General features: G+C 40.5%; 1 protein-coding gene across 1 annotated transcript in view; it reads right to left on the bottom strand.

Moving 5' to 3' along the window:
• The window catches only part of LOC139750631 (nardilysin-like), a 588,785-nt gene extending 561,948 nt beyond the window's left edge, over positions 1-26,837 (bottom strand). The window contains exons 1-2 of the mRNA XM_071665306.1: positions 26,444-26,837; positions 3,855-3,934 (exon numbers count right to left, since the gene is read on the bottom strand). Coding sequence (XP_071521407.1) covers positions 3,855-3,934; positions 26,444-26,700 — 337 coding nt within the window. The 5' untranslated portion in view covers positions 26,701-26,837. The remainder of the gene's footprint in view (positions 1-3,854; positions 3,935-26,443) is intronic.
• Positions 26,838-27,053: the final 216 nt, after the last annotated feature.

Consider the following 27,053-nt stretch of genomic DNA (forward strand, 5'->3'; position numbering starts at 1 on the left):
TGAGAACCAGTCACTTTCCTCTTTTCCTACACGTACACATGCCTTACATCCTCGATAAAAACTTTTCACTGCTTTTAACAATTTTCCTCCCACTCCATATATTCTTAATACCTTCCACAGAGCATCTCTATCAACTCTATCATATGCCTTATTCAGATCCGTAAATGCTGCGTACAAATCCATTTGCTTTTCTAAGTATTTCTCACATACATTTTTCAAAGCAAACACCTGATCCACACATCCTCTAACACATCTGAAACTACACTGCTCTTCCCCAATCTGATGCTCTGTACATGCCTTCACCGTCTCAATCAATACCCTCCCATATAATTTACCAGGAATACTCAACAAAATTATACCCCTGTAATTTGAACACTCACTCTTATCCCCTTTGCCTTTGTACAATGGCACTAAGCAAGCATTCCGCCAATCCTTAGGCACCTCACCATGAGTCATACATGCATTAAATAATCTTACCAACCAGTCAACAATACAGTCACCCCCTTTTTTAATAAATTCCACTGCAATACCGTCCAAACCTGCTGCCTTGCCGGCTTTCGTCTTCCGCAAAGCTTTTACTACCTCTTCTCTGTTTACCAAATCATTTCCCCCTAACCCTTTCACTTTGCACACCACCTCAACCAAAACACCCTATATCTGACACTCTATCATCAAACACATTGAACAAATCTTCAAAATACTCACTCCATCTCCTTCTCACATCACCACTACTTGTTATCACCTCCCCAATAGCCCCCTTCACTGAAGGTCCCATGTGTCCCCATATCTTACACACTCTATTTTCCTCCTTCCAAAACATCTTTTTATTTTCCCTAAAATTAAATGATACTCTCTCACCCCAACTCTCATTTGCCCTCTTTATCACCTCTTGCACCTTTCTCTTGACCTCCTTCCTCTTTCTTTTATACATCTCCCAGTCATTTGCACTATTTCCCTGCAAAAATCCTTCAAATGCCTCTCTCATCTCTTTCACTAATAATCTTACTTCTTCATCCCACCACTCACTACCCTATCTAATCTGCCCATCTCCCACGCTTCATATGTCACAAGCATCTTTTGCGCAAGCCATCACTGCTTCCCTAAATACATCCCATTCCTCCCCCATTCCTCTTATGTCCTTTGTTATCACCTTTTTCCATTCTGTAATCAGTCTCTCCTGGTACTTCCTCACGGGGGAGGGGGCAAAAGTTCTGGGAGCATTGAAAAATGTGTGGAAGTCGAAAACATTATCTTGGAAAGCAAAAATGGGTATGTTTGAAGGAATAGTGGTTCCAACAATGTTATATGGTTGCGAGGTGTGGGCTATAAATAGAGTTGTGTGGAGGAGGGTGGATGTGCTGGACATGAGATGTTTGAGGACAATATGTGGTGTGAGGTGGTTTGATCGAGTAAGTAATGAAAGGATAAGAGAGATGTGTGGTAATAAAAAGAGTGTGGTTGAGAGAGCAGAAAAGGGTGTTTTGAAATGGTTTGGTCACATGGAGAGAATGAGTGAGGAAAGATTGACCAAGAGGATATATGTGTCAGAGGTGGAGGGAATGAGAAGTGGGAGAACAAATTGGAGGAGGAAAGATGGAGTGAAAAAGATTTTGAGCGATTGGGGCCTGAACATGCAAGAGGGTGAAAGGCGTGCAAGGATCAGAGTGAATTGGAACAATGTGGTATACCGGGGTCGATGTGCTGTCAATGGATTGAACCAGGGCATGTGAAGCATCTGGGATAAACCATGGAAAGTTTTGTGGGGTCTGGATGTGGAAAGGGAGCTGTGGTTTCGGTGCACATGACAGCTATAGACTGAGTGTGAACGAATGTGGCCTTTGTTGTCTTTCCCTAGCGCTACCTTGCGCACATGCAGGGGAGGGGGATTTTCATTTCATGTGTGGTGGGGTGGCCACGGGAATGAATAAGGGCAGACAGTATGAACTATGTACATGTGTATATATGTATATGTCTGTGTGTGTATACATATGTTTATGTTGAGATGTATAGGTATGTATATGTGCGTGTGTGGATGTGTATGTATATACATGTGTATGTGTGTTGGTTGGGCCATTCTTTCGTCTGTTTCCTTGCGCTACCTTGCTAACGCAGGAGACAGCGACAAAGTATAATAAAAAGTATAAATAATGTTGAAATGTATAAGTATGTATATGTGCATGTGTGTATATATATTCATTTGTATGTGGGTGGGTTGGGTCATTCTTTCATCTGTTTCCTTGCGCTACCTCGCTCATGTGGGAGACAGCGACAAAGTATAATAAATAAATAAAATAAAATGACTGAAGTCAGTCCCATAGAACATAAAACTGACAACTACTCAATAAGTACAGCAACGCAAGAGATATGGTACTATTCATCATGAAAAATGTGCACTGAAAGCTACAAGCTAGCTCTTCCTGTAGGTAGTTCTTTCACTCCAATGAAAATCAGTGTCATTTATTTCTTCATCTTTCACTAATTATTTTTCTTTGCTTTCCTCACTAGTAAGTAAATGTGATGATTAAATTTTCCTTCTCATCATTCAGGTCATCTACCAATCCAATTATTTTCTGAGGAATTACTGTACACATGACCTAACAAGTTAAGGAATGTGCACCTACAATGGTGACTCTAGAGGTACAGAAGGGAAAATTTTTTCTTGCACCACCTGGCAACAGAAGAGATCTATATAGGCTACTACTGGTGTGATAAGCCAGCTGAATATCTAAAAAGGGGTGAATAAGTTAAAAAAGCAAGTCACATGATGAGGCCACTATTTCTGTGCAGAGCATCATATGATGTTGGGGACAACGTAAGCATTAAAGGTAAGCCTTCTCTTAGTCTTTTTTTCTGCCGAGTTTTTCTCTGGGCCATTCTTCTTCATGAGGCTCTACCCATATGAGATATATAAGACCTAAAAATTGAAAATCCTTTTCTCTGCTGATGACTGAGCTCCATGAGCATAGTTTTACTCTCCCTTTCCTTCATTCTTCTCCTTCCTTTTTTGAGAAAAAATCAAATCCAGTCATTACCAGTCCTGGGGCAGACACCGGTACACAGTGAAACAGAGCGAATGATCCAACAGCTGCTGATCTTGTGATTTCACAGAATCCAGGTAGGTACCTAATGGTCAACCAATCCTATAAATGAGCATCAGCTGACTATGTCAAGAGAGAAGAGCAGGAAAATTCTCATGAATTACCCCTACTCCAAGTTTTGTGTGGGTCAGAAAGAAGTAAAACCCCCACATGAAAGGGCTCTCTTAGATGCTTAAGAAACTCTGCCCTCAGTAGAGGACAGGATGTTCTCTATAACCTTTATATCTTTCCTTTTCAATCCGTAAAATTATTTTATTTTTTTTTTTATTATACTTTGTCGCTGTCTCCCGCGTTTGCGAGGTAGCGCAAGGAAACAGACGAAAGAAATGGCCCAACCCCCCCCATACACATGTATATACATACGTCCACACACGCAAATATACATACCTACACAGCTTTCCATGGTTTACCCCAGACGCTTCACATGCCTTGATTCAATCCACTGACAGCACGTCAACCCCGGTATACCACATGGCTCCAAATCACTCTATTCCTTGCCCTCCTTTCACCCTCCTGCATGTTCAGGCCCCGATCACACAAAATCTTTTTCACTCCATCTTTCCTTTTCAATCCGTAAAATGCTTTGCTAAAAAGCTATTAACCCTTCTTAGTACATAAATCATGCATCTATTTCCTTCTTCAATCACTAAAAACATTTTGCTATGAAATAACTATTCACTTTGATTCAATACAAACACTTAAGACCATCTAACTTCATAAGACAATGGAAAAAAGATTATCATACACTGTAATTACCTTCCTCCTCTGGGGAAGCCATGATTCTGTTCAAATCAGAGATGAGCAGTGCAGTCAGGCCATTTTCAAGTTGGATCACCCTGCAAAAACATTAACCACGTGTTAAGATATTCCTGCTTATGAATAACTGCACTATAAAATCAAATATCAAACTAATCAGTAACCTAATTTTCAGAATACAATTATTCTTTTTTTATGTTGGGAGGCTCTAATCACAGACAGAAGTCCAAATTAAGGTTGGGCCTTAACTGAAACATAAAGAGGTTCATGAAAAGGGATAAATTTATGAATTTTGTAGTAAGTGAAAAACCTATTCTTTTACAAAGTGCCAGGTCACAGATATAGGAAAAAACCTGAGAGGGTACAGGGATTCCAAAGCTTCAAGGTGTACAGAAAGAAACAGTTATCAAAATAGCCCACCCTTGAGTTGCCAACAGCCACACTGTAATCATGCTAAGCAGCAGCTTGCCAAGTATTATCTGGCCTAGCTAGTGATGGGGTCACAAAAGCAGCCAGCTCTTGGAAGCAATACATAAGTATAGATAAGTCTGACCAATTTCAATTCAACTCTGTCAGGTGAGGATGCATAGCTAAAACCATCCCATATGTGAAAGCAGTATCCCATAAAAGGGCATATCAATACTCTATATAAATTAAACAAATGTTCGGAAGAAAATTTTTTTTGACATCTAAGTAGGACTCCCAGTTTCTTAGAGGCAAACTTAGCTATGTCCATGATCTGGAGTTTCAAAAGATAATGTGGATGCTTGAGTAATACTGTGTTCATTGAGTTAAGAGGTGGAATTACACATCTGTCAAAGGAGAGGAAAATTGAAGAACTTTCAACAGAGGGATGAATAAAAACTGGATCTTGGAGGCATTAAACTTAACCAGATTTTGTCTAACCCACTGATATATCCTGTCCATGTCTGAGTTTACTGAGGAAGTTGTGTCTTGACAAGATACAGATCGAGTGAGAGAAGAAGTAGATTTGGAAGATGCAAAAGAAGACAGTGTTGAGTCATCAGCATATGAGTGAGTTTGGTTATTGGTAGAAGAAAGGAAACTGTTGATGAAAAGTAGTAACAAAAGAAGAGACAGAGAGAACTTTGAGGTATACCACTGATGATGGAGAAAGGTGAAAACCTTATCCATCAACAAACATATAAAGAGATCGGCCAGAGAGGAAGATAGATATAAGGGAGAAGAGTGAGGGAGGGAAGCCAAAAGAGGGGAGCTTAGAGATAAGACTTCAATGCTACACCCTGTCAAAAGCTTTGGATATATCAAGGGGAATTACATAGGATTCCCAAAAATCTTTCAGGGATGATGACCATACTTGAGCTAGTGAAAAGAATTGCAGATGACAAAGAATACAAAGGAATTCAAACAGCAACAAACAACTGGGTCCCTTCAAGGCTATCCGTGATAGTGGAAGCAACATGAATGTCATAGATCAGTGTAGTAAGAGTAGAAATACATACATCTTAAAGATGGAAAAGCATTATAAATTTTCAAGTAGCCAAGGAGGCGCAAATATTGTCAGTCATGGATTTAGAGTGCAATATTCATCGTCTATTCTTTAATGTATCTATAGTACTACTTTTAACCGCTCAAATTGGTAAATCATTCCATATGTCAACAATCATGTTGAAGAAAAGTATTTCACCTTATTCACGGTAAAATGTTTGCCTAATAGTCTGCAAACATCACTACAAGTGAAATCACATGAATCTATCCCTATGCAAGTTTTTATATCAAAATTTCCAAAGCCTTTGATAATTTTGAATGCTTATATCAGATAACCTCCTCACCTTATCTTTTCTGAACTAAATAGTTGTTCTACCAGCTCTCACTGAATATGTTTCTCAGCCCAGAAATCATCTTGGTAACTCATCTCTGTACTCTCTCCATTCTGCTTGTGTCTTTCCCCAAGATGGGGATGGTTGAGTGACACGTACAGAGTAAGGATAATTTCCTTGGACTTAAATCTGATAGCAGTTCGTTGTACTTAGTACGCAGCCACTGACCAGGGAAGGATATTACCAGTCCTACCCATCTGTGTATGCAATGGCTGCATAGTGAGGCAGCACTTCCGTGGTTGTTAAGTTGCACTCCTTTGACCCAGATAGGTGTTTTTCTTTCTGCTTCACCAACAAGTGGACTGCTAGTATTTTGTCCACAAACATACAAACTCTCCTTGTTACAAATAACATATGACAACACTAAACTCACACATATCACTCTTTGCAACACTAGATTTTCCTGCAGTGAGCACTTTGTGCTAGCACCCTTTTGGCATAATGGCAGGAGAAATAGACAGAAGGAGAAGGCAGAAACATCAAAAAGGAGCTTTAGGTAGAAGTAGCTAGTTGTAATATCAGGCAGAAATATTAGGTAGACACATTAGGTAGAAGTAGTTAGCAGGAACAATATTTTAGGTAGGAGCCTAAAAAAACATTGCACTAAAGTTGCCCTCTGCCGATGGCCTTTTAAGGGTGAGGCACTAAATGTTAAGAAGCAGCACTGATGTTCAACAAATATGGAGACTCTATCCATGGCCACCCACTTTAGGGAGTTCCAAGAGGGAATGGTTGTCAGAGACATAGGTAGATACATATATAATTTTGATAGCCTGATCTATAAATCCAATAATTTTGTCAGCCTTTTAACTGCTTCTGTGCAGTTTACTTGGCTTTAGATCACCAGAGATTATTACAACCAAGTTGCCTTCCTCATTTAACCTTTGCAGCTGAACAGAATTCATACTGTAGCTTGCCTTTTCATTTTTACTATCGACATGTAAAATTTTTCACCTATTGATATCAAAATATATTTGCTATTTATGGGCCCTGTCCATCAGTTTGTCTACGTCCATTTGAAGCTGCAGAGATTCAATTTCTGTTGTAGATTTGTTTCCCAACTTAGTATCATTTGTGAATTATGATATCTTACAATGCAGGCCATTATCAAGATCATTAATATATATAAAAAAGAGAACTGATCCTGAGATGGATCCTTGTGGTAAACTAATGTTCAAACATTGCAAGGCTTGACCATCAATCAAAAACTCTTTGCTTGGGGCCAGTTAACCAATTTCCTAACCGTCGAAGTGCAACCCCCATCTACACCATGACCTAATTTTAGTTAAGAACTTTACTGAATGATTTTTGAAAATCTAGACAGATGACATCAACTGCTATACTTTAATCAGACATGTTGATTATATTATATAAAAATCAAGCAGATTTGTCAGACATGAACGATCTCATTGAAAATCATGTTGAGAGTCATCTAATAAGTGGAGGTCCTTTGAATGGTTTACAATCTTATCCTGAATGATGGCTTCCATAAGTTTACCAACCACTGACATTAAGAAAATTGGACAATAATTTGTGGGGAGATTTATTACCTTTATTAAAAAGGGTGTTACACTGGCAAGCTTTCTTCCTCTGGTAATTTCTCCATAGCAAGTGATTTATTAAAGAGAACTGTCAAGGGTTTAATTACTTCATTTTTTGCCTCTTTCCTTGTAAACAGATAAATGTCATACAATTTCAATTGGCACTGCATAACATGTAGATGAGCATGTACATCCGATGAGTATGGACAAAGCTGAATTCACAAAGTAATGAATAAGAGGTTATAAAAAGTGCAAGAGATGGCTCAAGGGAAAATTCCATGAACAGCAGATGAGAATTTTTGTCTTTGTTGAAGTCACTTGCCTAATCACTAACCTGATCAATGAATAGCAAAAAGCAAACTGGCACTCCTTCCAGAACAAAATGAACCACAAAACCCACAGCAACCTCAATGAAGATGAGTTTGACCTAGATTTAATGTACCTTCACTAAACCAAGGCCTTTAACTAAATGTGTAAGGCTAGGTCAAAGGCCAGTGGCATCTAGCGTGTACTGAAAAAGTGGGTATGGTGAAGATAAGGATATGGTGAAGGTGCAGTGAAGATGAGGGTATGGTGAAGATGGCCTTTGATCTTAAATGTGTTTAGTGAAGATGAAGACTGTAATGAACTTGGCTTTTGATCTGAACCATAAGGCTGCAGCAAAGATAATGGTGCAGTATTGTCTGCTTCAGAAGTGAATTTAGGCTTACTAAGGATGCTCTGAAGATGAGATTGGTGGTGTCTCCCTCTGTAATGAACATGATGGTGAGTGAAAGTGTTAAGGGAGATATACTGCATTTGCTTGCAGATGCTGACATTTCTAGTTTCTATCTTTTTCACACCAACAATCAGTATTCTAACCATAGTCTTTAACATAAACCTCAGAGGTCAGGTCAGGTTGAGAGTATCATGAAGATGTATTTATCAAAGGTGAAGTGGTTATAGGTTTTAAAGAGGGTGAAGCGAGGATTAATTTATCAAGTGTTAGGTGAATTCAAATTTACTGCAGGTGTAGTGAGAATGAGTTTGTTGAGTGTGAAGTGCAGATCCATTTGCTGGAGGGAGATATACCTCATTCTTTTAGAAGTGTTGGTAAATATCAGGTACAAGGTGCGGTTAGGTGAAGTTTTTAGAGATCTTGTTTCTTTACAAGTGTTTCAGCTGTATTTGCATTAATTCATCCCCCATTTTCTCCAGTAGGTCCACCTAAAAATCTGAGCCCCCCTCAATGTCTTTCTTGGTTACCCCAGGTGGGTTATGTAAGAACATATGAACTACGAAGTGAGAACACTGCAAGAGGCCTATTGGCTCAAGCTAGGCAGTTCCTGAGTCTGTAAACCCTACAACCAACCATCTGAACCCATAAACACATTTAACCGTCTATAGCAACCTAAAGACCAAATTTCCAATACTGTACTCGGCAGCTCGTCCAATAAATCTACTACCCTATTTCCAAGCCAATATTTACCCACATCCAACTTGAATCTATTTTCTTCTAATCTAAATCCATTATTTCTTGTCCTATCTGGTGGTGCCGTTCTAAGAACTTTATTCATGTTTCCTTTATCAATGCCCTTCACCCATTCAGAAACTTCAATCAAATCCCCTCTAGCCCTCCTCCTCTTAAGCAAGTGTAAATTTAGTCTTTTTAACCTGTCTTCATAAGTGAAGTTTCTAATTCCAAGAATCATTTTTGCCATTCGCCTTTGTACTCTCTAAACAATCTATATCGACTGCATAGTATGGAGCCCAAAACTGTACCACATAATCCAAATGTGGACCCACCAACACATGATAAAGCTGCAATAATACTCTAGGAGTTTTACTGCTAACAGGCCTATTAATGAACCCAAACATCCAATTAGCCTTATTACACACTTTAATACATTGTTGCCACGGCTTACGATCCTTGCTCACCAGTAAACCTAAATCTCTTTCGCATTGTTTTTTTTTTTTTTTTTTTTTTTTTGCTTTGTCGCTGTCTCCCGCGTTTGCGAGGTAGCGCAAGGAAACAGACGAAAGAAATGGCCCAACCCACCCCCATACACATGTATATACATACGTCCACACACGCAAAATATACATACCTACACAGCTTTCCATGGTTTACCCCAGACGCTTCACATGCCCTGATTCAATCCACTGACAGCATGTCAACCCCGGTATACCACATCGCTCCAATTCACTCTATTCCTTGCCCTCCTTTCACCCTCCTGCATGTTCAGGCCCCGATCACACAAAATCTTTTTCACTCCATCTTTCCACCTCCAATTTGGTCTCCCTCTTCTCCTCGTTCCCTCCACCTCCGACACATATATCCTCTTGGTCAATCTTTCCTCACTCATTCTCTCCATGTGCCCAAACCATTTCAAAACACCCTCTTCTGCTCTCTCAACCACGCTCTTTTTATTTCCACACATCTCTCTTACCCTTACGTTACTTACTCGATCAAACCACCTCACACCACACATTGTCCTCAAACATCTCATTTCCAGCACATCCATCCTCCTGCGCACCACTCTATCCACAGCCCACGCCTCGCAACCATACAACATTGTTGGAACCACTATTCCTTCAAACATACCCATTTTTGCTTTCCGAGATAATGTTCTCGACTTCCACACATTCTTCAAGGCTCCCAGAATTTTCACCCCCTCCCCCATCCTATGATCCACTTCCGCTTCCATGGTTCCATCCGCTGCCAGATCCACTCCCAGATATCTAAAACACTTTACTTCCTCCAGTTTTTCTCCATTCAAACTCACCTCCCAATTGACTTGACCCTCAACCCTACTGTACCTAATAACCTTGCTCTTATTCACATTTACTCTTAACTTTCTTCTTTCACACACTTTACCAAACTCAGTCACCAGCTTCTGCAGTTTCTCACATGAATCAGCCACCAGCGCTGTATCATCAGCGAACAACAGCTGACTCACTTCCCAAGCTCTCTCATCCCCAACAGACTTCATACTTGCCCCTCTTTCCAAAACTCTTGCATTCACCTCCCTAACAACCCCATCCATAAACAAATTAAACAACCATGGAGACATCACACACCCCTGCCGCAAACCTACATTCACTGAGAACCATTCACTTTCCTCTCTTCCTACACGTACACATGCCTTACATCCTCGATAAAAACTTTTCACTGCTTCTAACAACTTTCCTCCCACACCATATATTCTTAATACCTTCCACAGAGCATCTCTATCAACTCTATCATATGCCTTCTCCAGATCCATAAATTATTATTTATACTTATTATACTTTGTCGCTGTCTCCCGCGTTTGCGAGGTAGCGCAAGGAAACAGACGAAAGAAATGGCCCAACCCCCCCCCCATACACATGTATATACATACGTCCACACATGCAAATATACATACCTACACAGCTTTCCATGGTTTACCTCAGACGCTTCACATGCCTTGATTCAATCCACTGACAGCACGTCAACCCCGGTATACCACATCGCTCCAATTCACTCTATTCCTTGCCCTCCTTTCACCCTCCTGCATGTTCAGGCCCCGATCACACAAAATCTTTTTCACTCCATCTTTCCACCTCCAATTTGGTCTCCCTCTTCTCCTCGTTCCCTCCACCTCCGACACATATATCCTCTTGGTCAATCTTTCCTCACTCATTCTCTCCATGTGCCCAAACCACTTCAAAACACCCTCTTCTGCTCTCTCAACCACGTTCTTTTTATTTCCACACATCTCTCTTACCCTTACGTTACTCACTCGATAAAACCACCTCACACCACACATTGTCCTCAAACATCTCATTTCCAGCACATCCATCCTCCTGCGCACAACTCTATCCATAGCCCACGCCTCGCAACCATACAACATTGTTGGAACCACTATTCCTTCAAACATACCCAATTTTGCTTTCCGAGATAATGTTCTCGACTTCCACACATTCTTCAAGGCTCCCAGAATTTTCGCCCCCTCCCCCACCCTATGATCCACTTCCGCTTCCATGGTTCCATCCGCTGCCAGATCCACTCCCAGATATCTAAAACACTTCACTTCCTCCAGTTTTTCTCCATTCAAACTCACCTCCCAATAGACTTGACCCTCAACCCTACTGTACCTAATAACCTTGCTATTATTCACATTTACTCTTAACTTTCTTCTTCCACACACTTTACCGAACTCAGTCACCAGCTTCTGCAGTTTCTCACATGAATCAGCCACCAGCGCTGTATCATCAGCGAACAACAACTGACTCACTTCCCAAGCTCTCTCATCCCCAACAGACTCTCTTGCATTCCAAACCCTCCCTAACAACCCCATCCATAAACAAATTAAACAACCATGGAGACATCACACACCCCTGCCGCAAACCTACATTCACTGAGAACCAATCACTTTCCTCTCTTCCTACACGTACACATGCCTTACATCCTCGATAAAAACTTTTCACTGCTTCTAACAACTTTCCTCCCACACCATATATTCTTAATACCTTCCACAGAGCATCTCTATCAACTCTATCATATGCCTTCTCCAGATCCATAAATTATTATTTATACTTATTATACTTTGTCGCTGTCTCCCGCGTTTGCGAGGTAGCGCAAGGAAACAGACGAAAGAAATGGCCCAACCCCCCCCCATACACATGTATATACATACGTCCACACATGCAAATATACATACCTACACAGCTTTCCATGGTTTACCTCAGACGCTTCACATGCCTTGATTCAATCCACTGACAGCACGTCAACCCCGGTATACCACATCGCTCCAATTCACTCTATTCCTTGCCCTCCTTTCACCCTCCTGCATGTTCAGGCCCCGATCACACAAAATCTTTTTCACTCCATCTTTCCACCTCCAATTTGGTCTCCCTCTTCTCCTCGTTCCCTCCACCTCCGACACATATATCCTCTTGGTCAATCTTTCCTCACTCATTCTCTCCATGTGCCCAAACCACTTCAAAACACCCTCTTCTGCTCTCTCAACCACGTTCTTTTTATTTCCACACATCTCTCTTACCCTTACGTTACTCACTCGATAAAACCACCTCACACCACACATTGTCCTCAAACATCTCATTTCCAGCACATCCATCCTCCTGCGCACAACTCTATCCATAGCCCACGCCTCGCAACCATACAACATTGTTGGAACCACTATTCCTTCAAACATACCCAATTTTGCTTTCCGAGATAATGTTCTCGACTTCCACACATTCTTCAAGGCTCCCAGAATTTTCGCCCCCTCCCCCACCCTATGATCCACTTCCGCTTCCATGGTTCCATCCGCTGCCAGATCCACTCCCAGATATCTAAAACACTTCACTTCCTCCAGTTTTTCTCCATTCAAACTCACCTCCCAATAGACTTGACCCTCAACCCTACTGTACCTAATAACCTTGCTATTATTCACATTTACTCTTAACTTTCTTCTTCCACACACTTTACCGAACTCAGTCACCAGCTTCTGCAGTTTCTCACATGAATCAGCCACCAGCGCTGTATCATCAGCGAACAGCAACTGACTCACTTCCCAAGCTCTCTCATCCCCAACAGACTTCATACTTGCCCCTCTTTCCAAAACTCTTGCATTAGCTCCCTAACAACCCCATCCATAAACAAATTAAACAACCATGGAGACATCACACACCCCTGCCGCAAACCTACATTCACTGAGAACCAATCACTTTCCTCTCTTCCTACACGTACACATGCCTTACATCCTCAATAAAAACTTTTCACTGCTTCTAACAACTTTCCTCCCACACCATATATTCTTAATACCTTCCACAGAGCATCTCTATCAACTCTATCATATGCCTTCTCCAGATCCATAAATGCTACATACAAATCCATTTGCTTTTCTAAGTATTTCTCACATACATTCTTCAAAGCAAACACCTGATCCACACATCCTCAGGGCTTAGTGAGAGGACAAGAGCAAGGGAAGGAGTAGCAATACTCCTGAAACAGGAGTTGTGGGAGTATGTGATAGAATGTAAGAAAGTAAATTCTCGATTAATATGGGTAAAACTGAAAGTTGATGGAGAGAGGTGGGTGATTATTGGTGCATATGCACCTGGGCATGAGAAGAAAGATCATGAGAGGCAAGTGTTTTGGGAGCAGCTGAATGAGTGTGTTAGTGGTTTTGATGCACGAGACCGGGTTATAGTGATGGGTGATTTGAATGCAAAGGTGAGTAATGTGGCAGTTGAGGGAATAATTGGTATACATGGGGTGTTCAGTGTTGTAAATGGAAATGGTGAAGAGCTTGTAGATTTATGTGCTGAAAAAGGACTGATGATTGGGAATACCTGGTTTAAAAAGCGAGATATACATAAGTATACTTATGTAAGTAGGAGAGATGGCCAGAGAGCGTTATTGGATTACGTGTTAATTGACAGGCGTGCGAAAGAGAGACTTTTGGATGTTAATGTGCTGAGAGGTGCAACTGGAGGGATGTCTGATCATTATCTTGTAGAGGCTAAGGTGAAGATTTGTATGGGTTTTCAGAAAAGAAGAGTGAATGTTGGGGTGAAGAGGGTGGTGAGAGTAAGTGAGCTTGGGAAGGAGACCTGTGTGAGGAAGTACCAGGAGAGACTGAGTACAGAATGGAAAAAGTTGAGAACAAAGGAGGTAAGGGGAGTGGGGGAGGAATGGGATGTATATAGGGAAGCAGTGATGGCTTGCGCAAAAGATGCTTGTGGCATGAGAAGAGTGGGAGGTGGGTTGATTAGAAAGGGTAGTGAGTGGTGGGATGAAGATCCATAAATGCTACATACAAATCCATTTGCTTTTCTAAGTATTTCTCACATACATTCTTCAAAGCAAACACCTGATCCACACATCCTCTACCACTTCTGAAACCACACTGCTCTTCCCCAATCTGATGCTCTGTACATGCCTTCACCCTCTCAATCAATACCCTCCCATATAATTTACCAGGAATACTCAACAAACTTATACCTCTGTAATTTGAGCACTCACTCTTATCCCCTTTGCCTTTGTACAATGGCACTATGCACGCATTCCGCCAATCCTCAGGCACCTCACCATGAGTCATACATACATTAAATAACCTTACCAACCAGTCAACAATATAGTCACCCCCTTTTTTAATAAATTCCACTGCAATACCATCCAAACCTGCTGCCTTGCCAGCTTTCATCTTCCGCAAAGCTTTTACTACCTCTTCTCTGTTTACCAAATCATTTTCCCTAACCCTCTCACTTTGCACACCACCTCGACCAAAACACCCTATATCTGCCACTCTATCATCAAACACATTCAACAAACCTTCAAAATACTCACTCCATCTCCTTCTCACATCACCACTACTTGTTATCACCTCCCCATTTGCGCCCTTCACTGAAGTTCCCATTTGCTCCCTTGTCTTACGCACTTTATTTACCTCCTTCCAGAACATCTTTTTATTCTCCCTAAAATGTAATGATACTCTCTCACCCCAACTGTCATTTGCCCTTTTTTTCACCTCTTCCACCTTTCTCTTGACCTCCTGTCTCTTTCTTTTATACATCTCCCACTCAATTGCATTTTTTCCCTGCAAAAATCGTCCAAATGCCTCTCTCTTCTCTTTCACTAATACTCTTACTTCTTCATCCCACCACTCACTACCCTTTCTAATCAACCCATCTCCCACTCTTCTCATGCCACAAGCATCTTTTGCGCAATCCATCACTGATTCCCTATATACATCCCATTCCTTCCCCACTCCCCTTACTTCCATTGTTCTCACCTTTTTCCATTCTGTACTCAGTCTCTCCTGGTACTTCCTCACACAAGTCTCCTTCCCAAGCTCACTTACTCTCACCACACTCTTCACCCCAACATTCACTCTTCTTTTCTGAAAACCCATACAAATCTTCACCTTAGACTCCACAAGATAATGATCAGACATCCCTCCAGTTGCACCTCTCAGCACATTAACATCCAAAAGTCTCTCTTTCGCGCGCCTGTCAATTAACACGTAATCCAATAACACTCTCTGGCCATCTCTCCTACTTACATAAGTATACTTAAGTATATCTCGCTTTTTAAACCAGGTATTCCCAATCATCAGTCCTTTTTCAGCACATAAATCTAAATTATTCCCTCAACTGCCACATTACTCACCTTTGCATTCAAATCACCCATCACTATAACCCGGTCTCGTGCATCAAAACCACTAACACACTCATTCAGCTGCTCCCAAAACACTTGCCTCTCATGATCTTTCTTCTCATGCCCAGGTGCATATGCACCAATAATCACCCATCTCTCTCCATCAACTTTCAGTTTTACCCATATTAATCGAGAATTTACTTTCTTACATTCTATCACATACTCCCACAACTCCTGTTTCAGGAGTATTGCTACTCCTTCCCTTGCTCTTGTCTTCTCACTAACCCCTGACTTTACTCCCAAGACCTTCCCAAACCACTCTTCCCCTTTACCCTTGAGCTTCGTTTCACTCAGAGCCAAAACATCCATGTTCCTTTCCTCAAACATACTACCTATCTCTCCTTTTTTCACATCTTGGTTACATCCACACACATTTAGGCACCCCAATCTGAGCCTTCGCGGAGGATGAGCACTCCCCGCGTGACTCCTTCTTTTGTTTCCCATTTTAGAAAATTAAAAAAGTACAAGGAGGAGAGGATTTCTGGCCCCCCGCTCCCGTCCCCTCTAGTCGCTTTCTACGACACGCGAGGAATGCGTGGGGAGTATTCTTTCACCCCTATCCCAGGGATATAGGGTGTTTTGGTCGAGGTGGTGTGCAAAGTGAGAGGGTTAGGGAAAATGATTTGGTAAACAGAGAAGAGGTAGTGAAAGCTTTGCGGAAGATGAAAGCCGGCAAGGCAGCAGGTTTGGATGGTATTGCAGTGGAATTTATTAAAAAAGGGGGTGACTGTATTGTTGACTGGTTGGTACGGTTATTTAATGTATGTATGACTCATGGTGAGGTGCCTGAGGATTGGCGGAATGCGTGCATAGTGCCATTGTACAAAGGCAAATGGGATAAGAGTGAGTGCTCAAATTACAGAGGTATAAGTTTGTTGAGTATTCCTGGTAAATTATATGGGAGGGTATTGATTGAGAGGGTGAAGGCATGTACAGAGCATCAGATTGGGGAAGAGCAGTGTGGTTTCAGAAGTGGTAGAGGATGTGTGGATCAGGTGTTTGCTTTGAAGAATGTATGTGAGAAATACTTAGAAAAGCAAATGGATTTGTATGTAGCATTTATGGATCTGGAGAAGGCATATGACAGAGTTGATAGAGATGCTCTGTGGAAGGTATTAAGAATATATGGTGTGGGAGGAAAGTTGTTAGAAGCAGTGAAAAGTTTTTATCGAGGATGTAAGGCATGTGTACGTGTAGGAAGAGAGGAAAGTGATTGGTTCTCAGTGAATGTAGGTTTGCGGCAGGGGTGTGTGATGTCTCCATGGTTGTTTAATTTGTTTATGGATGGGGTTGTTAGGGAGGTAAATGCAAGAGTTTTGGAAAGAGGGGCAAGTATGAAGTCTGTTGGGGATGAGAGAGCTTGGGAAGTGAGTCAGTTGTTGTTCGCTGATGATACAGCGCTGGTGGCTGATTCATGTGAGAAACTGCAGAAGCTGGTGACTGAGTTTGGTAAAGTGTGTGGAAGAAGAAAGTTAAGAGTAAATGTGAATAAGAGCAAGGTTATTAGGCACAGTAGGGTTGAGGGTCAAGTCAATTGGGAGGTGAGTTTGAATGGAGAAAAACTGGAGGAAGTGAAGTGTTTTAGATATCTGGGAGTGGATCTGGCAGCGGATGGAACCATGGAAGCGGAAGTGGATCATAGGGTGGGGGAGGGGGCGAAAATTCTGGGGGCCTTGAAGAATGTGTGGAAGTCGAGAACATTATCTCGGAAAGCAAAAATGGGTATGTTTGAAGGAATAGTGGTTCCAACAATGTTGTATGGTTGCGAGGCGTGGGCTATGGATAGAGTTGTGCGCAGGAGGATGGATGTGCTGGAAATGAGATGTTTGAGGACAATGTGTGGTGTGAGGTGGTTTGATCGAGTGAGTAACGTAAGGGTAAGAGAGATGTGTGGAAATAAAAAGAGCGTGGTTGAGAGAGCAGAAGAGGGTGTTTTGAAGTGGTTTGGGCACATGGAGAGAATGAGTGAGGAAAGATTGACCAAGAGGATATATGTGTCGGAGGTGGAGGGAACGAGGAGAAGAGGGAGACCAAATTGGAGGTGGAAAGATGGAGTGAAAAAGATTTTGTGTGATCGGGGCCTGAACATGCAGGAGGGTGAAAGGAGGGCAAGGAATAGAGTGAATTGGAGCGATGTGGTATACCGGGGTTGACGTGCTGTCAGTGGATTGAATCAAGGCATGTGAAGCGTCTGGGGTAAATCATGGAAAGTTGTGTAGGTATGTATATTTGCGTGTGTGGACGTATGTATATACATGTGTATGGGGGGGGGTTGGGCCATTTCTTTCGTCTGTTTCCTTGCGCTACCTCGCAAACGTGGGAGACAGCGACAAAGTATAATAAAAAAAAAATATAATATATATATATAGGGGAGAAAGAATACTTCCCACGTATTCCCTGCGTGTCGTAGAAGGCGACTAAAAGGGAAGGGAGCGGGGGGCTGGAAATCCTCCTCTCTCGTTTTTTTTTTTTTAATTTTCCAAAAGAAGGAACAGAGAAGCAGGCCAGGTGAGGATATTCCCTCAAAGGCCCAGTCCTCTGTTCTTAACGCTACCTCGCTATCGCGGGAAATGGCGAATAGTATAAAAAAAAAAATATATATATATATATATATATATATATATATATATATATATATATATATACACACACACATACGCACATATACACACACACACACATACATATATATATACATATGAAAAATGTAAGAAACAATTTATAAAACTGAAACTTCTAGCTTGAAATGAAATGAAAAATGAATGTCACATACTGGTTCAACCTCTGGCTATGGAAAAAGGAAATGTATAATTTATTTACACAAACGTCAATAGTAGTTCTCATCAATTTAACCACTGTATCAATAAGCTTCAATGTCTAAGCTACATTTTTTCTAATTTCACTATTTTCTTGTCAAAGCACCATGTATGAAAACTATCACTCCAGTAACACAACTATAAACATTTACTTCCCCTTTAAAAAAAGTTCTGGGGAAGTCTGTCTCGATACACTGCGGGACACTCTACCACCTGGCGAGGTTTGTGTTGCAATGGTTCTTGATTTACAAACGTAGTAGCATCACTGGTGGGCCAAGGTAGAACTGACTTGCTCCTTGCGAAACACAACTTAAAGATGACATTAGAGTCCCACTGGGCAGAGGACGCGAGGACCCAGTCCTGAGGAGACCACATCATTTCTTGCCACAGTCCAGGCACTCAACTGCTCTCTACCAGAATCGTTTCCACTGGTGACCAACGTAACCAGAATGTCTGGATTCCATGGGCGTGAAGACTAGGCATTGTTTTATAAATAGTTATATTGTTCAGTTTGAAATCAGTGTTCCTGCCTTTACCCACACTGTGTTGTGCATTCATCTATGCTGAATTCCATTTTCCATGTACCTGCCCATTCTGATAATCTAAGTCCCTCTACAAATTCACTGAATTTTCATCTGAGTCAATTACAGCCCCAATCTTTGTATCATCAGCAAATTTACTCAAGTTCCTGGTTATTCCCATATCCAAATTGTTAATATACATAATGAACAAGAGCAGTCCCAAGACTGACACCTGAGGAACATCATTGGCTACATTGCCCCAGTCTGATGTAAGTCCGTTTGAGGCATACCCTATGTTTTCCATTGGTGAGCCATGCTGTAATCCAATTAAATACACAACTCCCTATTTTTCTAAGCAGATGCTTATGAGGTACTTAGTCAAAAGCCTTCCTTAAGTCTAACAATTCTATATCATAAATCTTACCATAATCAACAGTTTCAAATACTTTATCAAAGAAAGGAAGAGGGTTACCGAGACACGACTTCCCTCTTGTAAAAAAAACCATGTTGAGAATCCCTTATGAGATCATGATTCTCCAGATGTTCCCGTGTTCTGTCTGCTATAAATGATTCAAGAAATTTCCCCTCAATAAATGTCAAGGTGATAGGATGATAATTAGAGGTAATGGATCTATCCACTTTCTTAAAGATGGGAATGACATTTGCTGTCCTCCAGTACTTAAGAACTATGCCTGATTCCAGAGACTGTTTAAAAATATCCTAAAGAAGAACTCTTACTTCCTTTACATATTCTTTCAAGACCCTTGCATGAATACCATCTGGCCCAAGCTTGTTTACTTTTAATCATTCTATTTGTTTCAAGATATCTAATTTACTTATTCATATATTGCATAGCTTCCCACTTTCATCCTCCAGTAAATTTGCTCTGGAACCAAAATTTTTGTATTCTCCTCCTGCATAAATACTGATAGGAAGACACTGTTTAAAACTTCACACATTTCAATCTCACTGTCAGCTAATCTACCAGAATGTGATTTGATTGGTTCAATTCTCTCCTTAACTTTTGTTCTGTACATTTGAAAAAAAATCCTTTGGCATTAGGTTAGATTTGTTTAGATTAATCTCCAGTACAAAACTAACCTAGAAAAAGTTAGGAGTAAATCATCAGTTGATCCCTAGTCATAACCCTATCATAATCACTATCACTTTATTCAAAATTTAAGAATGAAATGTAGACATACGTCAAAACTTGCTCTGGATACTGAGCAATTTTGTTCTGCAATAGAAGAGGAAAAAAGATAGAACAAGAGCTGCATAACATGATTCACAGCATTATGTTTTATTCTATACCATTATGTAAGTCAAAATAATGTAACAGTGGTGAGGTTATGATTATCAAAGAAAATAATGTAAAAGTAGGACAAATGGCAAATCAATTACCCCAATTAACCATCCCTAGCTACCATAATCAATACTAGAAATATACCAACATTGATCTAGTAGGCTGATGGAAACTGCATGGAATATCTGCTTGAAGGGAATTTGGGAGGTGTGAATGGCTGCTCGGTGTGGTGCAGTTGGCACAATTCTTAATCATGGGTATTTCTGTTATATTTTCCATACATATTCGCCATTTGCCGCACCAGCAAGGTAGCACCAAGAACAGAGGACTGAGCCTTAGAAAGAATATCCTCACTTGGCGCCTTTCTCTGTACCTTCTTTTGGAAGATTAAAAAGGAAAAAAAAACCTTGGCTACTAGGGAAACTGAGTAAGATCTTTACAGGTTCTGTTAATTTTCAACATATGTTTCACATATGTTTATAACAGTATAAAGGCTGTCTTGTTGAGTATATGTGATATCTATGTATTATATAGATTATATCACAACATAAAATTGTATTCCAAGATTAGTGCATTAAGTTATCAAGATTGTAAACATGAGCAGGAGTACTCATTCAGCATCTCAGGACAGTTTTTAAAGTGACAGTTTAAGGAACTTTTTATGAGTGAAACAGTGTCATGATTTGTGACATCATTTGTAGACACATTAGTGAGAAGTAGGTTTTTGGTCTTTGTTTTGATGTGGAAGACATATATTTAGGATCAGTGTTTGGAAATGTTGTAGTGTGCCCAAGGCAAATCTCACATCCAGAAATATATGTGTTTTAAACATATTCATTATCTCCCAGGATCACTTTCTATTCCTCATGTACCTGTAGCTACATCATTCATCTCTAGTCAGTAGAATAATAGGTTAAACACAATCTCATTCATCATATGACAGGAGAATATTATCTGTATTGAGTTAAATATAAGTACGAAAGTGGAAATTACTATCTAAAGCTATTAGCTAGAGATAAACCAATATCAGATTGTATAATGAATGTAGGAGTAATAATTCAGCATTTCCTATTTCATAGATTAGCTATTGAAGGTGGTTACCCATACACTGCCTAGTTCTCCCTGAATTGAGGGGACACCACCTTTTCACTATGCCTTCACGTCACAAGTGCGGGTAGTTTTGCCTACTTACAAGTGTTCAGCACTTTTATGTTGTTCGTCATTGTTAATGTCTTGAATTATTGCTCTTCTAGTTCAGGAATTTTTTGAAAAATGTTTTGTTTGGTTTGTAGAATCTCAGTTATCCAGAGCTAGATCTTTTCCTTTTACCCATTCCATACCAGCTTGCCCTTGCCAGTCTTTTGTGAATCATATTGAGAATTTTGATTGCAAGATACCCCCTAAGAAAATCTATTTTTTAAAAAGAATTCACAGGTAAACATTTTGTTGTCCAGGTGGCAAAATCTACATGGAATATGATCCAAATTAAATACACTATCACAGAGAAATGGCAAGATGTTACACATTGGGCTAAAAGTTAGATGTTTTAAAGTTCTTGCCATTAAAAGATTCTCTCACCCAGAAAGACACTGCATCACTTTCCATGAGAATATTATGAACTTAACATTACTTAACTTCTTTATAACTGAACTGGTTTTCAGATTTGTTTATTCAGTGCTTTTAAACCTGTATGTTCAGGATGATATGGATTAAAACATCATTCTTGATCAGCCTTTACAAGAATGTTACTTGTTGTGTTTACAATTAAGAAACTGAGTTCATGTTAAGGATACCTGGCTCTTTTGCCTGCTGTCATGTGTTGATTACTTACAATCATATGGAGGTCCCAGATGGGCCGGCCCTTCATGACTCTTTGAAACTGATCATCGGCTTTTATGGAAACCACCTTTTTCCTTTCATCTCGTTTTTGGGAGCAGCTGAATGAGTGTGTTAGTGGTTTTGATGCACGAGACCGGGTTATAGTGATGGGTGATTTGAATGCAAAGGTGAGTAATGTGGCAGTTGAGGGAATAATTGGTATACATGGGGTGTTCAGTGTTGTAAATGGAAATGGTGAAGAGCTTGTAGATTTATGTGCTGAAAAAGGACTGATGATTGGGAATACCTGGTTTAAAAAGCGAGATATACATAAGTATACTTATGTAAGTAGGAGAGATGGCCAGAGAGCGTTATTGGATTACGTGTTAATTGACAGGCGTGCGAAAGAGAGACTTTTGGATGTTAATGTGCTGAGAGGTGCAACTGGATGGATGTCTGATCATTATCTTGTGGAGGCTAAGGTGAAGATTTGTATGGGTTTTCAGAAAAGAAGAGTGAATGTTGGGGTGAAGAGGGTGGTGAGAGTAAGTGAGCTTGAGAAGGAGACCTGTGTGAGGAAGTACCAGGAGAGACTGAGTACAGAATGGAAAAAGGTGAGAACAATGGAAGCAAGGGGAGTGGGGGAGGAATGGGATGTATTTAGGGAATCAGTGATGGATTGCGCAAAAGATGCTTGTGGCATGAGAAGAGTGGGAGGTGGGTTGATTAGAAAGGGTAGTGAGTGGTGGGATGAAGAAGTAAGAGTATTAGTGAAAGAGAAGAGAGAGGCATTTGGACGATTTTTGCAGGGAAAAAATGCAATTGAGTGGGAGATGTATAAAAGAAAGAGACAGGAGGTCAAGAGAAAGGTGCAAGAGGTGAAAAAAAGGGCAAATGAGAGTTGGGGTGAGAGAGTATCATTAAATTTTAGGGAGAATAAAAAGATGTTCTGGAAGGAGGTAAATAAAGTGCGTAAGACAAGGGAGCAAATGGGAACTTCAGTGAAGGGCGCAAATGGGGAGGTGATAACAAGTAGTGGTGATGTGAGAGGGAGATGGAGTGAGTATTTTGAAGGTTTGTTGAATGTGTTTGATGATAGAGTGGCAGATATAGGGTGTTTTGGTCGAGGTGGTGTGCAAAGTGAGAGGGTTAGGGAAAATGATTTGGTAAACAGAGAAGAGGTAGTGAAAGCTTTGCGGAAGATGAAAGCCGGCAAGGCAGCAGGTTTGGATGGTATTGCAGTGGAATTTATTAAAAAAGGGGGTGACTGTATTGTTGACTGGTTGGTAAGGTTATTTAATGTATGTATGACTCATGGTGAGGTGCCTGAGGATTGGCGGAATGCGTGCATAGTGCCATTGTACAAAGGCAAAGGGGATAAGAGTGAGTGCTCAAATTACAGAGGTATAAGTTTGTTGAGTATTCCTGGTAAATTATATGGGAGGGTATTGATTGAGAGGGTGAAGGCATGTACAGAGCATCAGATTGGGGAAGAGCAGTGTGGTTTCAGAAGTGGTAGAGGATGTGTGGATCAGGTGTTTGCTTTGAAGAATGTATGTGAGAAATACTTAGAAAAGCAAATGGATTTGTATGTAGCATTTATGGATCTGGAGAAGGCATATGATAGAGTTGATAGAGATGCTCTGTGGAAGGTATTAAGAATATATGGTGTGGGAGGAAAGTTGTTAGAAGCAGTGAAAAGTTTTTATCGAGGATGTAAGGCATGTGTACATGTAGGAAGAGAGGAAAGTGATTGGTTCTCAGTGAATGTAGGTTTGCGGCAGGGGTGTGTGATGTCTCCATGGTTGTTTAATTTGTTTATGGATGGGGTTGTTAGGGAGGTAAATGCAAGAGTTTTGGAAAGAGGGGCAAGTATGAAGTCTGTTGGGGATGAGAGAGCTTGGGAAGTGAGTCAGTTGTTGTTCGCTGATGTTACAGCGCTGGTGGCTGATTCATGTGAGAAACTGCAGAAGCTGGTGACTGAGTTTGGTAAAGTGTGTGGAAGAAGAGAGTTAAGAGTAAATGTGAATAAGAGCAAGGTTATTAGGTACAGTAGGGTTGAGGGTCAAGTCAATTGGGAGGTGAGTTTGAATGGAGAAAAACTGGAGGAAGTGAAGTGTTTTAGATATCTGGGAGTGGATCTGGCAGCGGATGGAACCATGGAAGCAGAAGTGGATCATAGGGTGGGGGAGGGGGCGAAAATTCTGGGGGCCTTGAAGAATGTGTGGAAGTCGAGAACATTATCTCGGAAAGCAAAAATGGGTATGTTTGAAGGAATAGTGGTTCCAACAATGTTGTATGGTTGTGAGGCGTGGGCTATGGATAGAGTTGTGCGCAGGAGGATGGATGTGCTGGAAATGAGATGTTTGAGGACAATGTGTGGTGTGAGGTGGTTTGATCGAGTGAGTAACGTAAGGGTAAGAGAGATGTGTGGAAATAAAAAGAGCGTGGTTGAGAGAGCAGAAGAGGGTGTTTTGAAGTGGTTTGGGCACATGGAGAGAATGAGTGAGGAAAGATTGACCAAGAGGATATATGTGTCGGAGGTGGAGGGAACGAGGAGAAGAGGGAGACCAAATTGGAGGTGGAAAGATGGAGTGAAAAAGATTTTGTGTGATCGGGGCCTGAACATGCAGGAGGGTGAAAGGAGGGCAAGGAATAGAGTGAATTGGAGCGATGTGGTATACCGGGTTTGACGTGTTGTCAGTGGATTGAATCAAGGCATGTGAAGCGTCTGGGGTAAACCATGGAAAGCTGTGTAGGTATGTATATTTGCGTGTGTGGACGTATGTTTATATATGTGTATGGGGGGGTTGGGCCATTTCTTTCATCTGTTTCTTTGCGCTACCTCGCAAACGCGGGAGACAGCGACAAAGTATAATAAATATAAAATAAATAAATATATATATAGGGGATTAAGAATACTTCCCACGTATTCCCTGCGTGTCGTAGAAGGCGACTAAAAGGGGAGGGAGCGGGGGGCTGGAAATCCTCCCCTCTCGTTTTTTTTTTTTTTTATTTTCCAAAAGAAGGAACAGAGGGGGCCAGGTGAGGATATTCCAAAAAAGGCCTAGTCCTCTGTTCTTAATGCTACCTCGCTAATGCGGGAAATGGCAAATAGTTTAAAAGAAAAGAAAAAAATGTTTATAACTATAATTTTACTACAACAACTGTCTTCCCAAATACCACAAAACAGAATATAATGCCCTAAATCATGTTCTGCAACCTTTATTCTCTCCTCTAAACAATATATTGCCACTGTTAATAAGAATCATTCAAATTCATGGCTTACTTCAATGTACAATAAAATGGTGAATTACCTAACATAAACTTAGGTAATTAATTAAAAACAAATTAATATAACAGTAAAAAAATAAAAAAAGAACCTATTAAAAACCTTGTGGTACATGAACTCCCATGCAGCTCAAATTTATCTAAATCTTCAATATGCTAGTCAAATATAGCAGGCACATCCTTATATAAATGAGCACTGCACAATCTGCTGGTGAATGTCACAAATAACAAGCCAAGAGCATCTTATGCTACAGTCTGTTTCTTTTCTTTTCTTTTAAACTATTCGCCATAGCGAGGTAGCGTTAAGAACAGAGGACTGGGCCTTTTTTGGAATATCCTCACCTGGCCCCCTCTGTTCCTTCTTTTGGAAAAGAAGAAAAACATTTTCCATTTCCTATGGTTGTCAGCAGCACATCACATAAATGGTGTATTTCTAACACAAATCTCAGCCTCTAGGTGGATCTTTTCATAAGTTCTCATGATTTTTACAAAAGTTTAACTTTCTCATTAATCACCCAAACATTTTCCCTGATATTCTTTTCACTCACCACCTAATATCATAAAATTTTATTAATGCCTTTTATCACACTTCAACTTTTGCTGTATTCTAATAATAATAATATTATTTGTCGCTAAACAATATTTACTGTAATTACTGTAACCCCATATTTTCCTCGATATTCTTAAACTTCATTACTTACCATCTTAATCCTCCGTGCTGGACCCTTTGTAACTGTACATCCTTTTGACGTTACAGGATATATCAGACAAAGTCACTACATATCTAATCGCACCCAATATCTATCCAATCTATTCTTGAATAGATTTGTTTCTGGCTGTTATGATATCCATAATACGACAATTCCATACCTTAACTGTATTCCATGCAAAGGACTTTTTCCTTTTTGTAGTATTAGATGAACTTAAAGCTGTGGCCTCGATTCTCGATAGTCCACTGACTCTCTGTATTTGGACTATGTCCCACGCGAAAGCCATAGAGGCCAAGATTCATTTGCATAAATTTATCATGTATAATCCCATCATTGAATGTAAAATAAATAAAATGTAATGTTTCAAATCAAGCTAAACAATTTTCATTCTATTCTCTAGACATTAATCATCAATGCAAATCAAAATTACTTATCACTTAAAGCTAGTTTTAAAGCATAGTGAAACTGTTGAATTACCTAGTATTGAAAAATTACCAATGTCAAAACTTATATAAAGTACACCATGGTGCTTGAAAGTTAAATAATTACCAGAAAATTACCTGTATTCCTTCCTGTCAAAAGGAGACTTTGTTGGTGAGGAGAGAAGTTGGCAGGTTGGGGGGATGGTTGGGGTGTGGACACCCAGCACGGTGGATCCTCGCCCACCACCTACTCCCTCGTGGGCCCCATCTTCACCACCACCTATTCCATCTGCAGTGGTGACAAATTCCCTCATCCTCAGTGGCTTGCAATTAACTTTTCGGGGTTTCTTAACAGCTTGGCTAGTAGTCAGAGATAAAAGTCTCTTTGATGACATGAACAGGTCAACCAGATGATGTCTGTCCTAAGCACATCTGTCACCAGTTATAACGTCTTCCTTCTCCTTACATACAGCCTACAAAAATATAAACAAATTTCTAATACTGTACAAGTTCTGTTGCTGTTCGGAGTAGGTACAGCTTTGCCAGTAACACAAGGCCCCTCTGACCATGCACCAAATTCCAGGGTTAAAACAATTCCTTTTCCCATTAACTTCCACCAAGATCAGTGGCAACTTCTTACAATATTACGGTTTTACATCTTACTCAGCTAAAACAGGATAGTATCTCTCAGATATGAAAAACATTTAATTGTTACCCTAATAACATAACATAAATGTCCTTTTTTTGT

The sequence above is a fragment of the Panulirus ornatus genome, chromosome 10 (genome assembly GCF_036320965.1).
Source record: "Panulirus ornatus isolate Po-2019 chromosome 10, ASM3632096v1, whole genome shotgun sequence".
In the NCBI taxonomy this organism is placed as follows: domain Eukaryota; kingdom Metazoa; phylum Arthropoda; class Malacostraca; order Decapoda; family Palinuridae; genus Panulirus; species Panulirus ornatus.